The following is a 15408-nucleotide window of genomic DNA, read 5'->3' on the forward strand; positions in this document are numbered from 1 at the left end:
TTTAGGCTAATGACAGACTAAGGTTTGAATCAAGCTCATCACCCACAGCCTTACAAAATGCCTTCTGCTCTAGAAGCCTTGATTCACTTAATCCTATGTTGTCTTAAAGTAAGTCTTAGAAATCGAAATCTACCAAATTTTTGAAATTGGAAAGGGAAGGGGCACATGAAAGAGGTTTGAGGAATGGAAAATACATCTACAAATCCTAGAGCCAGAGACGATTGCTGATGTAGGTACCCCAAAGAATGCACATCTCTCTCTGAAGGTCTCCTTACTGTTCTAATATATTTAGCTCCTCAAGCATCTACTCAAGAGCGATGAGATGCAAACTGTAGAGGCCTCTCTACAATTATGAATTTGAACAATATTATTTTATTAATTCCGCTGTGAGCAGCAAGACCTAAACACTACTAAGCATCTGCAGTATTTCAAATCAAAGTCAATAGGTACAATGATTTTTGGTTCAGGCAAGTTTAGAAGTTGCCATGGCCACTTCTACCTAGGGTTGCCTAGCATACACACACCTAACAGTACTCCTTTGCGGCACATCTGTCCTTATTAGCATCTCAAGTGACAGAATGGGAGAAGGCAGCATCTGAAGTCTTTCAGGCATGCTTTTATCACCTGCACTGTTTTGCAGGACTCCTTGCCAAAGCACTGTATGGATGTGAAGAAGTTAGGTGGATTCAAGGCTAGAAGGAATTCAGGAGAGCAACAGATCACTGCAGAGACAAGAATTCCAGTCACAACGTCTATATACGCAATATCACATACAGCAATATCAGGAAGTTCCAGACCAGAACATTGCCGAGGGCTGGAAAGGTCTTAAGAAGTATTGCATGCTGAGTTTGTTCCTCCTACTTCCAGCCACTGCTAGATACAGGCTACTGGGCTAGGAAGGCCTTTTGTCTAACCTAGTGCAATCTTTATTATTCCGTCATTTAAACTGATGGGATAATTACAGCCTAGAACTTCAAAGCCTCCATCACAGATTTCTACAGTGGCCAAACTGAAAGCGATCATCTTAGCCATCTTCTAAACCAGGGAAAGATATATGCAGAGATGTCCTATCTCGCATGATACTAGAAAAAGCACAATATGCTAGGTTTTTATCTTTTGATATAGGTCTTCTACATCTTTGTAACACACTCTAGGGATAGGCTCATAAACTTAAATTCACAATGACTGCAGTAGCATATTTTACATTAAAATTGAAAGGGGTGGCATAAATACACTGGAGTGACATTGTGACAAGGAGACATAACTGCCATCCCTAAATAGTGTACAGAGTATCTTTAAAACATTTGGAGAAGGGAGGAAAAATAAATCCATGAATACCATACCTGAAAAATGTCTGGAAGTTTTCGAAGACGTGTTCCTTTAGAGAGCAACAGAGAAGGTGGTCCTTGTCCAGTTATATGGTAAATATACAGTTTGAACCAAACTGAACTGACTTCTGGTATTGCAGGTCCAATATGCTGAAGAGAGGTTATTCAAGAAATTAGGAAGAACTCAACATTGCAACTGTTTTACGTACAGCTATCATTTATGAATCAACAGTTTTAAAGAAATATAAATCTAGTTTTGCAGCACAGGAGTTCAAATGTATTACTCTGCTACTAATATTCTAGGTATTTAGTCCAGTATTGCAAGACTTTACAGAAAGGTGATAGTATTTTCTATGACTACAAATTCAAGAACAAAGTATCTGTCATTGACTCTACCTGAACAGGTAAATTGAACAGGTAAATAAATAAAACAAATGTGAATACTTGAGTTTTCCCCTCACTAAACACTTTTAGATTAATTGCTATACTATTCTACATGCCAGTACTTGGGTTACTTTGAAAGGGACATCTCACAGATGTATCCAAAACAAAGCTGTTATGATACCACATTACTAGATACTGGGGAGGAAACCCCCCGTATTTTTTTCACCTGGGGTGTACAGCTGCTAATAGGTCGAATTTCATTGGTAAGTGGTGCCATGGAAACCAGCAGAGTATAATTTTTGTTGAGAACTCTGCTGCACGTAGCTGGATCCAAGCCGAGCAAACTCTCACATCGTAAGAGGTCCAATGGAAACCCTATGTGGAAAGTGTAAGATTCTTAAATTATCACTTAGGATTGAACACACAACCCAAGATATTATTTCAGATTTTCCATTCTCCCCTGCTAAGTCATGAAATACAACATTTTCCACAATTAAGTTTTGAATTATTGGGGTGAATTTTAATAAAACTGTACATAACTTTAGCAGTTTCATTCATACAGGGTTGTCTGGCAGAACTACAGCTTGCTTCTCACCAACTAACTGAGCCCAGGAAATAAGCAGAGATACTGAGGAAGTAAGAAACATCTAAAAAAAATATCTACCCCCATTAGAAGAATACACTCCCTTTCACCACTTGAAAAATGTTTCATTTGACAGAGCAACTCTGAGTAAACAATGACTCCTTTATATGGCCTTCAGAAGCACAAGATTTGAAACCAATCTCTTCCTCAAGTTCAGCTTGTCCTGCCTTCATTATGCTTTAATCTATTGCTTTGGATGTTAAGTCCAAGCTTTGGCAACCAGATCTGTCATTCAACAGGCAAAGCCAGTAATGCAGGCTCAAAGGATGATGGAAAAGTGATGTTTTGGCTTCAAACTATTTTTAAACAAGTAGGAAACAATTGCTTTCTGAACTAACAGCTTAATCAGAAAACTGAGCCCACAGCAGGTAAGTAAACAAACTTAGAAGGATTTCCTCAAGAGTATTCACAGTACCATTATTAGGTTGATCAGGCTGTACAGCTTGTGCCCCCAGATCTTTATTATGCCGCAAAAACAGTATTGTGTTTCTCAGCGTAAGCGCATGATCAAAGTACCGCTGTGCCTCCCCTTCACCTGTGCTTTGAACCTAAAAAACAAACATAAATGCATACAAGTGGCAGGTAGTTTCCACAAGCAACAATTACATAAAAGGAAAGATTAACAAATCGGCATTTTAAAGTTTCATAATTGAGTAACAACCCTGCCGCTCATATGCAGAGGCTGTTAAATAAAAATTGAGTTTTGGCCATGCTAGTCAAACAGTCAAAAAGTACACAAATACAACATCTATAAATCAGAACTATGACACAGTCTTTAGGTTAAAGGATTTAAATGTCCAGTCATGCTGACTGGTATACAACGATACAGCAATTGCCAGTGGTCCTCCTACAAAATTCTACAGTTGTCCTTCTAGAATTATCTTTAAAAGGTGGATAGGTTAAGCATTCCAGACATAATGGTCAAATTTTCCTACAAAAATGACATGCAGACTTTCAGAAATATTAATACTTTACTAAAAAGAAAGTGATTTCTATTGAACAAGCCCTAATGCAGGTGTGTCGACATACAGACTCAGGGAAATGTAGTTCACGAACTCACTTTGCTCACCAGACTCACCACATTCATATGCATACACAGTGTGCACCTGAAAGTCACTACAGAAATAAATGCTGTGAATAAGAAACATTTAACTGAACCAGGTTCAGTATGATAAGGTGCTTGTTCTTATCGTTGTATTGCTAAATAAGCAGTTTTACACAATGAAAATACTGGGTGTTTCTGGCCCTTTAAACACTTCCAAGTGCTGAAAAAGCATTTGATCAAACATGTAACAAACAGATTACCTTTTCCAGCTCCACCAAGAAGCTGTCAAGACTCTCATCCGACAGTTTCCCAACTTCAAACATAGTGACTGCATGACTTTTCAAGTTCTGGAGTAACAAAACAAAACTGTCTTAATTCTTTGAGAACGGAATGGGTAAGTAAAGTTTTATTAAGCAAAAACATTTTTTAACAAGTAACACAAGGTTTTTTTTAATAATTACAACCATATTATATTGAAGTCAAAGTATTTTAAAGCTCTACATATTTATTCTTGGCATAATACATTGAACAATTTTGACATACTGGTGAAAGATTTCCCATCATTAAAAAGGCAGTGAGAGTAGAATCGAACAGGAAGGCAATACGCTTTGTGTGTCCACTAGACAGATTCAGGCTGCTCACACTGGCTGTTTCAGCTAAGAGAACAAAAAGAAAATACATGATCACATTTTATTTCTTTTACAATAAGTTCATCAAGTTGAAGAAATACAGAAAAAAGTTAGTTATTGCCATACTGAGTGGAACAGAATTCCCTTATCACTACTAAACTATTGATTGACTTCTCAATTGAAGCTCGTATCTTTGCATCAATTGATATCCATAATACAGGTCAGTCTCATCCTCAGAAGAAAAGCTATATGGCTACAGAATTTTAAACCAAGAATAGACACCACCTCCCCCACTGTATGTTCCATATGAAAAAAGGATCTACACAATCTGTGTTTTACTTGTTTCTAGACCCCTCTACAGCCTATGGCACTCTAGAAATATAGAAGTAATTGATCCTAATGTATCAAAGTTTACTGTTAGTGCTAACCTGGATCATCTTGGCTGTTGGTATCTGTATCTGTGGCTGATGACCCAGCTTCCTGTATAGGACTTCTGTTTTCCCCACTGTCCCATGAAAGCAGCATCTTTTGAGCGTCCAAAGTACTCCTATTAATGTGAATTAAAATCCACATCTATTGGTCACTGTAGCACCAGAGAAGTATCTCTGCCTTCCAGTGCTAGTAGTCCATGCACAGGCATACCCAGTACATGCCTTTCAATACTTCTAAGCCCTGAATCAGTCAAGCTTGACATCCCTCGGAGTCCTGCTTTAGCTTCAGCAGAAGAGCTTATTTAGGGGTTTGAAAATACCAGATTTTGAAAAAGAGATCTGAAAATTCAAATCACCGCTGTCAAAGAGTCCAAAGGAAAAAAAAAAAATCTAATTCACTTTCTTCTCACAGTCTGAATAAACATTAAAGAAAACTCAGGCACAGTGGTCATTTTAAAGGGCTTAATAGATACTGAACTAAGAACACATGACAACTCTTAATTAATGCAACTTTGCACTCCAACTTGGAGAATCCTTTGTTGACTGGTATTAACATCACTTTTCCAGGATTTGATATAGACATACATAGGTGTCAGTGAAAGAACTGCAATGGTACCTGATACCAAGCAAGCAAATTTTATGTACGTATTCACTGACAGCAGTGCCAAGAGACATTGTCTCTGTACTAGCACAGTAACAGCTGTTATTTCTGGCCCTAGGAGTTTAAAGCAAGTATACACTTCTCTGCTTCAAAAGTGAGCAACTAGGCATTTAAAGGTCAAAAAGCCAGCATTAAGTAACAGCAACAAAAGTAGTACATTGAACTTACAGGCTATATTACCACCCCTTATCCTCAGATTAAAGAAAGAAAGAAAAAAAAGAAAAAAAAAAAGGATCAAGTATCCTTGTTATTATACACATTAGAAAGCCAAGTGACATTTGTTGCCTCAGAAGTCAAAGAAAACAACCAATAGCTTTACAACCAGATTTTGGTTCAAAGCTTTCTCTTCAACGAGAAAAGTAAGCCTTGTGAAAGAATGAAGACACTTACTTCAGTCTGTTTACTGAAGGAACATTCTTCCATGATGGATGAAGATTATCCAGGTTTATTACTTGGCCTTTTTTATGAGCAAAGCCTAACCGACAATACATGGACACAGCATTCTGAAGAAACAGACACACATGTAATAAGCAACTGTTATATGAAACCAGGCTGCAAGACAATGAACTTTCCACGTCAAGTTCAACAGATGCATTATACACACATACCTTTACTAAAGATAAGTCAATCTCTAGGACATTTGCAAGCTAAAATAAAAATAAAAATAAAAAAATTAACAATACAGTATTAACAATACAGGGTAATTCACCACTCATGGGCTTTCTTTTTATGGGTTTTCTTTATTTTTAAACCCAGCCTGTACTTGCAGAAGCAATTTTGTGTTCACCACAAGTGATTAAAAAAAAGGGATAAAGTTTCATAACTGTCCCACTTGAAAGCATGCAAAAGAAATACGAGGTCATCTTCCACTGTGTAATTTCTAGGTTACTCATGCATATCAAAAGCCATACAAAGAGAAAAACAAATCTGGATATATTTAATGGGTATTTTTCAGGTGCTTATTCACAAAGTTTTGAGAATAAGACCTTATGAAAACATATTTCTCATTAAAATGATAAATACTTAGCAAAAGTTACATTCCTATTTAAGACAATACTTGCAGAAGAATGGCTGCAGAAGCATGGCCTTAGAATCTCTGAAGATCTGCACAATCCAGGCCTGGTATTAGAATAGGCCTGTAATCAGAATTGTACTGAAGTTGCTGTGCTGAAGTTAACAAGAAAGGTAGCCTTGAGCTATTCTTGAATCCTGAGACCAAGTAATTATGTTGTGCCAACAGGCCGTGGCTGTAACAAGATACAGCTGCTGGGAAAGCAGGTGCAGGGCCAAGAAAGATAGGGACCGGTATGGGAAAACAGGGAGTAACAAACTGCAAGGCTGAAGCACGGCAACACAATTAGCTACATGGGTAGAATGCTTATTTTAGTCATGATAATTAGGGGTGTGAGAACCGCGCGCATTTAGAGACTACTAACCAATTATATTTCTGCTTTACGAACATGCATGTGTATCGGTTCTATATAAGTAGTGTTAGAAACTAATAAAGCTGAGCAAGATGCATAACTCGTATTGAGCGTCTTCTAATACTCTGCATGTTTTCAATGCCAAAGAATTATTTTTTTTTTATTTCACACTAGGAAAATTCTGTTTCTCCAGTTCTAGCTCATATAAAACAGTTTAAGTTAGTCAACCCTAAATAAATTTGTTCCAGCTGATGGAATTTTTCACTGAATTGAAGGTACTCTTCAAGCCTGAAGCACTATAAAAGTCATGTTCAAGATAAAAGAAACACGTTGGATCTTCAGCCTGGCAATACTTCTAAATGAAATCACTTGTATCAATCCATATCTCTGCCTTGAGTATTCTCAGCAGTGTGCTTTGAGCCCTTTCAAGTATTCCTATCCTCCCTGACACAGGGAGGTAATTTTTACTTACCTCTGCCACATTAGTGTGTTCATCTATCGAAACAAATATCTTGTACAGGAGTGTTTCAAAGTAATCACCTTGCACTCTGTTCATCACAAAACCTTCAAGTGGTGGTACTAAAAAAGAAGAATTACTTGCAAAATTACAATCTGGTAACTTATTTAATTAAACTGAAACTGCATAAGACCAGAAAAATAAATATACACTTATATAGTTTTCATGGTACCTGTAAGTTTGAAGATTCTTCCAGTCACAAAGAGCCTAAAGATAGCATACATGGTATTTAAAATTCTCCCACTCCCTAAGAAAATTTATGGTTGTCAATGTGTTTTCTTATAAAAACTAAAGCCACTTGACTTTTACATCATAGCCTTGCAGTCGCTGGCTCATCCACCACAGAATTTCCAGTCATGCAGCCCATAAAATGATTTTGTAATGTGTCTGGAGATTACATCATGGCTCTGACTGGAATGAAATACAAAAAAACAACCCCACACCACACTCCAAAGCTAAGATTCCCAAAGTATTATATAAGCATGAAGTCTCTTGTATTTAGAGGACTTTTCCTTAACTGATCTCTACACTACAGCAATGACAGGTACTTCTGCATGACCAAGTTCTAAACAATTTAAATCTTTACAGATAATATGGCATTCCAACACCCCCAAGACCTAGCATAACATAATGAGTTGTTCAAAGGGCAGCCGTACGCTGTGCTAGTTTAAGCGCCTACACAGTCCCCAGACACAGTGCATGTCTATAATTGAGGTGACAAGATCATGAAGGATGAATTCAGCATCTATAAAAATGTTGCATCTGTATAGAAAATAGGAGTAAAAAAAACCCATGGCCTTTTGGTAAGGCAACTATGTTTCTCTATGCTATTCTCCCTTTTCATTACAGATGTATATAGGAGGGTAATTATTAATTCATGCCATAACTCTTTTACAGAATCTTATCTGCCCAAATATGGATTAAAATCTCAGAATTCAAGTTGAAGTGAATACTATACACAATAAAAACAACAGTTTGACAGAGTTTAAAACATTTAGGAAAAAAAATTATAGCTCAAATGCTTTGTTGAAGCAAACTCATGCACAGCTTCCAAGGCAGAGAACTACAGGATAACTGAAATGAAGCCAAGAAAACATAGGTATAATACCATTACAGATTTACTTACCTGCTATACAGCTGTCATCACATATTGGTACATCAAGGTAAATAAATCCTTTGTTATACAAACCTTCATAAATAAAAGCACATCGTTTCAGAGAAAAGCATTTTCCAGACTATTAATGATACACTAAGTAAACTTCCCCATCAGCCAATGCAGAATTCAAGGTTTTTCCTGATAGCCTCCAACACAGAATATTACTTTGCAATGCATGGATCAATAAACCACACACAATATTAAACAGGTGTCACCCTAAACCAGAGTTCTTTACTTGCAGTCTAATGCAGTACACTTGGAGCTCTACAGCTACTTTCAGGACAGCAGAGCAGAACAACCACCAATCGAAGCAGCTACATCTGACAGAGAGGAGTGTTTTTCTGCCTAAACGTTAATTTAGTTTTCACCATCATCACTGTACTGTCAGGAAGTGCATTTTTTTTTTTTTAATCCTGAATTAGTTTTGTCAGCTGAGGATGCTGGCTACATTTTGGTTCTCCCCTAACTCAGGCTGGAACTTGCACACTTCGTAGCAAGGATACAAACTAAATCACATCAGTTCTGATGGTTCTCAGACATCCTTCCCACACATCTTCACAGAAAAGTCTTTTTTTATACAACTGCAAAAATAAATTCTGGGGCACTTCAGCACAAGTCATCAGCAAAGCTGCAGCAGATACAGATGGACATCACATACAATAAGGACAATAATATGGTAGATTTTTAAATTACACTTTCTCCACATGAGATTGATTCGAGCACTAAGCATATCAGCAGAGTTCTGAAGAGTAGATAGGCCTGGGAGAAGTTTTTAAGGAAGCGCAAAACATTTCAGCATGCTTATCTCTAGAGTTTAAGGTTTGTAACAGCTATACCATAACAGTAAAGCATAAAGCTAAACTACACTGTATAAAATAAGAAAATTTATTCTCTGCGGTTCCTTTCTTACCCAAGATCACTCCCATCTACACCATATTCATTACAGTGCAGGGCACGTGTACCAACCGCCCTCAGGTGAAGAGCTAAACACCTGAAGTAAAATTGTCAGGATGTTTCCCAAACATCGCTCAGCCCAGCTATAGCATGTATGTATATATTATAGTATAACTAGAAAAATTACCACCCCGAATCAGATCTGAAATAAAATGTTCGTTTAATGCAGGTAACTAGCCTGAATTCATGCTGATACAACGGCTGTTCAACATGGGCAGTGACACACACATGAGTTTGCACAGCTGAGTGTATCAGCAAATCGGCTTTGATGGATCAGGATGACATTACGAGCCATCAACATGCTAATGGTGCTTTTCACTGTCTCTCCTTCAGATTCAGTTCTCATACTTCTTTATTTACCGTACCTGAAATGTATTGATGACATCGCAGTTTGGACTAAACAGTCCTCTTTCCCCATAAAATCCCATCCTACTGGCAGTCCATTACATTAAATTTCCATACATTCTTTTTCTACCCATGAATTAACGTAGAAAGTTACATTACATCCTCCTAAACCTACTAAACCTGAGCTGTAACCCTCTCCAGAAGCAACACCAGGCCATGTATAGAGAATAACTATGAAGCATTTTCAGAATTCAAATTTTCTTAAGCCCTATACTGATTCAGACCCACTCCACAGCTTGAATTTCACCTGCTTCACTTTTGTTTTGTTCTGACTCAATTTCTTAAGAAAACTACAGTGCACAGGTTCCGTTGCTTGTAATAAGCCAAGCATTTACAGACAGACTTCTCAAGGAGGAGTCTGTCGGTCATCATGTACTTCCTTGCCTAATATGACTTGTGTATATCTAATACTTGTTACACTGAAATGGGGGGAGACATCACTTTTCAGTAACAGCTGCAGACCTTTGAGAAATACGACACACTCTTAGATTTAAGCCCCATTTTATGGTCTTCAAACAGTAAAAAAAAAAAAAAAATCACAACTCTTCTCTGAAAAGCAAGAAGTGAAGTTTTACCACCCAGGATTACTAACTCTGACATTTTTAATTTTAGTTTCTCTTGTCCTCATCTACATACCCTTCCCCCACAATCTTTAGTGATAGCTTCTAATGAAAGAATTTGTTGAATCAAACAACAACAGAACAACAGCTGCTCGCGGCTCACTGTTAAACAGTTACAAGATCTGGACTGCAGCCTGTACAAGCTCTTGAGTATTTTCCTCCACCTCCTCTTATGCTTCAGCTGCCTGCATCCCCTTTTATTGCCAGTTTTCAGGCAGTACCCTCAGAACTTACTAAGCAAAATCTACAAACAGAAGAGAAGTATCATTAAAAACTTACTGTGAACTACATTGAAGTCTAATGAACCAGCAAGCTGAGGACCTGAATCAATGATCTTATCAATAGCAGACTTCTCCGATGTAGTACAAATCTAGGTAAAAGAAATCATGTTAATCTTGTAGAAATGAGTGTATGTAACTTAATACCACTGAAAAAATGCCAAAAATTTCAGCCTCAAATCAGTCATAAGTAATATAAGAATATAGGAAGTAATGCAAGTTCTTAAACTATGTGCACTGAAGAATTCACTGCAGTTCCTGTTAAAGTCTTAACATTTTTTTACTCTTGTCCTCATACAAAATTACGCACGCTCCAGGAACAGTACTTAATTGCACAGGTATTTGGCAAGTGAAGTCCACAGTGTAATAGGTTTGCTCTTTAAAGCTTCCAAACTAAGCATTCAGCCACACAATTGGAACCGTTCTAGAAAGGGGTCCATTACAATATCAATATGCATCAGGTCAACTACTCTGAGCTGATCAGATGTCAGACTTTAAGGGGCTACTGCCAAGATATTCCAAAAAAGATTCCATTGCTGCTTTAAATATGTTTCAATCTAAACAAAAGACTTCCAGAGAAGGAACTAAATCCAGATCAAATGACTGTGAAAAGAAACTGTGAGAATGGAAGTAGAATGAGGATGAAACATTAAGGCAGCTCACATGTTCTTCATGTGCAAACAATGAAAAAAAAAAAACCAAGAAGGAGACACAAGGAGCAGAAACAATGAAAACATATATATATATACATATCTCTCTCAAAGTCCACTGGCATTCAGATTCGAATTATACTCAAGGTGAAGGTTCAGTCAAAACTGAGCTCTCTGAGATTAAATATGAAATTTAAGAAAACTTATTTTGTTCTTTATTTCCTTCAAAGCACATTATCGTATCAGTTACCACAGATAGTTGACACAAAACTACCTCAGCACTGTACATAATGTAGAAAGTACAAAGAAGGGAGAGGGCAGAATATGTCAACAAAGAAAACATCACAATTTCCATTACAGAGTACTTATAAACCTGCAACATAATCTTTATGTAGAATAAAGGAAGCCCCTGCTTTCAGGGACTATCAGTATTCAACTAAAATTAGAGAAGCAACCCATACTACAATACCTTGATGTCATCCTCAGTGATGTAGCCAGACTGCACAACCCACCATGCCTCTATAGCAATCTCCACGGGTTTCACAGGTAACAGATCATGAGCAGTTTTCCTTCTGAAAAATTTCTGCAGTGGTACAGCCCATTTGAGATAGTAATAAAGAGCACGTCACATCTGCAGACAGCCATTTACCTTTATAAAAATGGATGTTTATAAACATCCATTTTTAAGTACATTATATTCACAGGCTGGACATACACAAATACTGCTAGCCTTGTCATTTACTAAGTTTCCCTCCTCTCTTAAATCACATGAAATTAAGAAGGAAAAAATTATTTACATCTGATACTGTTAAGTCTTCACATAAACCCATATTTTCATCTGTACTGTACATGTCACTAATTAAAAACCACACTATTCGAACACATTAGGATCAAGTCCACATTTAAACTATTTAGGACGTTTTCCTGATGTGAACAGGTAAAAGCACAGCAAACAAAGTATACAAATTGGGTATTTTAAAGGAATTCAGTGATCTTAAAAAAAAAAAAAACATTTTATGAACAATTTTATTCACTTTAAAAGACAAAGTACCCCACATTCTCAATAAGCATGGTTCTTAAAAAGTACACTGAATGTCAGTCCAAGAAAGAAAAACTGGATGATACTGTTTATTTATAGACCTAAATATCTTCTCTTCCATGTGTAGCCATTACTTTTTGGTTCACTATCAGCTTCACATTTTGGTAAGCGCACTTTTGGTTGAAAGAGCACTGTGAACCTACTGTAAGAGCACTTACAAGTTTCCTGAAGAAAAGAACTTTTGTGAACTAAAGGGCCTACTTCTATCGACAGTCATTACAATGTTTTCCACAGGTGCTGTTCATGTGCAAGGACACCTGTTCATCTTTATTACCATTGTCTTAGAGGAAAACATATGTATTATAAAAATTTATACCTAGATGGGAGGGCTATCCTAGAATAAAGCCCACCCACAGAAACATGCAATAATTCTTCCAGAACCAGTATCATTATTCCATGTTTACAGTGGCCAGAAGACATTAGTTATCTGATGTCACAAGTAAATATAGCTCTGAAAATATAAGAATTTAAAAAAATCCAAACCAAAAATATAGCACTGAATATCTTTTTCTTTAGTATACTTTGATTTTAAATTAAAGAGCTCTTGCATTAACTTCAGGAAAGACAATATAATCAGAAATACATTATGTCACAGTCAGGTAGTCACACTATTAAACTAACCAGGCCCATGAAATTATTCTGATCTTCATTTTCTATGAAATAAGGGGGGGACGGGGACGGACACACAGCACGGCACTGGGAAAGATGAAGGAAAGAGGAGGGAAAATTAAAGACAAACTTACCTTTGAAGACCTACATTGGTTCATTAGATCTATATACTGGTTTCTTCCTATACCAAGAAGTCTTAGACCTAAAAAATAAATAAGATTTTATTTCTCTTAAGACAGTCTTAAGCTGAAGGTACATAAAACATTCCTCAAAGAATCACACCTATTTCTATAATACTATTTTTAATTACTGTTTCTTCCAAAAAAAAAAAAAAAAAGGATATTTATAGGAGCTAAATTCAGTTCAAACAGAATTTGACAGAGAACTGCGTGCATCTAAAACCAGAAGCCATCCCCATTCGAACTGCGTGCATCTAAAACCAGAAGCCATCCCCATTCATTTACTCTGTACAGGTTAAAAAAAATCCCTTCTACCCTGTGACTTGAGTGATATGGGAATAATCCAAGCCCTTTCTCTCCTACACTCACATCAACAGGTAATAACTGCTTCAAATAAACAGGACTAAAGTTGTACCAGATTTTGGTCAGAAGTTAGGAGGAATAAAAACTAAGCCCACACTACACACTGGATTAGAACTTCAAACTAAGAATTAGAGCAAAAAAGGCCACCTAAGCCTCTAAGGAAGATGATTAAGATGCAGTTGAGCTAAACTGAATCAAAATTTAATTCTATAATCTCTAGCCTTCAACCATTAAGGAACTGTGAACAGATACTGGAAAACCACTCATTAGTTTTAACCCATATTCTGTCTCAGTTTTAACTCCAGCTTTGTAGTTCCACACCAGTTTTTATCAAAAAATGTTAATAAAGATGTTTAACTTAATTATACCACAGTCACTGACTGGCAGCTGCTGCTAAAGTAACAGAACTGTTATGGAAAAATAACCAAATGCAAAGAGCCACTCAAACACAGAAGCCTTTCCTTTCTTCATACTCCTATCACTAGATTTCCAACAAGCTACATGGAGCTGAGGAAAAAAGGTTTTGCCTTATATGTTTCCCCAGTGTGAACATTACATAGAGGCAAATTAGCACCATTAACAAGATCCCTTTTAAAAACAAAAACAAAATATAGAGGCAAATTAGCACAGTTAACTGACAATATCTTTTTAAAAACAAAACCAAACCAACTGTTTTCAGAAGCTGCAGGCTACTCCTCACCTGACTACACACTATCCTTATATAAATTCATACCCAAGGTGAGGAATGAAGTCTTAGCTATAACTTCTCAGTGGCAGGTGCGATTAACACCTTCCCTACACCAGCAGCTTACATTTTGCTCCGTAAGACTTACCAGTAGGCTATTGCTCTTACTCTGTTCCCCTCCACCAGGTTCAATGTTTCTGCTTTCCTAATCTCCCCATCCTATACTCACAACAGTCTAATAGAAAACACTATAAAACATCTGGCACATCCAGGAACATCATAAAATAGGAGATTCTCTTTTCTGGTACACCATCCCTTAGTCCACACTGATTCTAATTCACAGGAGCGTCAACAGCCTTTCAGTAACTTGCTAAAGCTTTCTGCCCGACACATGCCAAAAAACGCACTAGGAGAGGACCAGCAACTCAGCTTGCTGATGCCCAACAGCCAGTAAGACTTTTCACCCAGAAGCACAAGCAAACAGGAATGCGATATAAGGACGGACAGAAGCTGTACAAGGTCTTGCACCGGGCCTATCTGTACTCAAACTAGCCCAATTCCAGCGCTGACCACGTGGTCAGAACCCTGTATGGAGAGCACATGCTCCTTAATATCACTATTTAAACGCTTGTACACCTACATTCACATGCTTATGTTCAAACAAACAGATGCCCACAAATCTGTTTTCAGAAGCTCCTTATTTCACTGAAAGCAGTAACAACTAGGTAATACTTACAGTCAGCAGCAGTGAAGTTGGGTAACGAATCATAGCTTTTTTCACTGTTCATTATATCCTTAAAAAGACAACAAAACTTACTTGCAACAAGAATGTCATCATTTCAGTGAAGCAGGTAGGTCCAAAATTCTGCCTGCCTTTTTTTATTTTTAAGAGAAAAATGAACTTAAAACAAATTTATTAGTCAGTTACCTTATCAAATTTGCCAATTGCTTGATTAATGGTTATACAGTATGTTAAATACCTAAAAAAAGGACTTCTGTTTAATGTAAGCTTTACAAAGAAAAATGCAGATTCAAAGAATAATAACCAAAATCTTGTATCTGTCTTCACACAAAAAAACAGCACACAGAATTGCTAACAGTAATAACAGAATAAGCTAACAATCTGTTTTGTCTGCCATCACTATACACAAAATAAGTTTTAAAAAAGCACTTCTGATATCCAATGAAAATATAAAAGGTTGCCAGAGGGCTAACCTAAAACAGAACCATCTTTGTTCTCATAAAAAAGCATCTACTTCAAGCTTTTACAAAAGCTTCTAATACAGTTAAGTGTCCTTTTTGAAAAAGAACAAAAAAAGAAAATAACCATTTAAATGTACTGGTTTTT

The 15408-nt window shown here is 36.9% G+C and overlaps 1 protein-coding gene across 1 annotated transcript in view; it reads right to left on the reverse strand.

Moving 5' to 3' along the window:
• Positions 1 to 15408, reverse strand: part of FAM91A1 (family with sequence similarity 91 member A1) — a 29050-nt gene that overhangs the window by 10047 nt on the left and 3595 nt on the right. The window contains exons 4-17 of the mRNA XM_055799562.1: positions 14797 to 14854; positions 12968 to 13035; positions 11595 to 11708; positions 10477 to 10567; positions 8189 to 8251; positions 7018 to 7124; positions 5730 to 5768; positions 5512 to 5624; positions 4458 to 4576; positions 3944 to 4056; positions 3661 to 3747; positions 2771 to 2903; positions 1939 to 2087; positions 1344 to 1478 (exon numbers count right to left, since the gene is read on the reverse strand). Of these exons, the coding sequence (XP_055655537.1) occupies positions 1344 to 1478; positions 1939 to 2087; positions 2771 to 2903; positions 3661 to 3747; positions 3944 to 4056; positions 4458 to 4576; positions 5512 to 5624; positions 5730 to 5768; positions 7018 to 7124; positions 8189 to 8251; positions 10477 to 10567; positions 11595 to 11708; positions 12968 to 13035; positions 14797 to 14854 (1389 nt within the window). The remainder of the gene's footprint in view (positions 1 to 1343; positions 1479 to 1938; positions 2088 to 2770; positions 2904 to 3660; positions 3748 to 3943; positions 4057 to 4457; positions 4577 to 5511; positions 5625 to 5729; positions 5769 to 7017; positions 7125 to 8188; positions 8252 to 10476; positions 10568 to 11594; positions 11709 to 12967; positions 13036 to 14796; positions 14855 to 15408) is intronic.

Source organism: Falco peregrinus, chromosome 3 (genome assembly GCF_023634155.1).
Source record: "Falco peregrinus isolate bFalPer1 chromosome 3, bFalPer1.pri, whole genome shotgun sequence".
Lineage (NCBI taxonomy): Eukaryota > Metazoa > Chordata > Aves > Falconiformes > Falconidae > Falco > Falco peregrinus.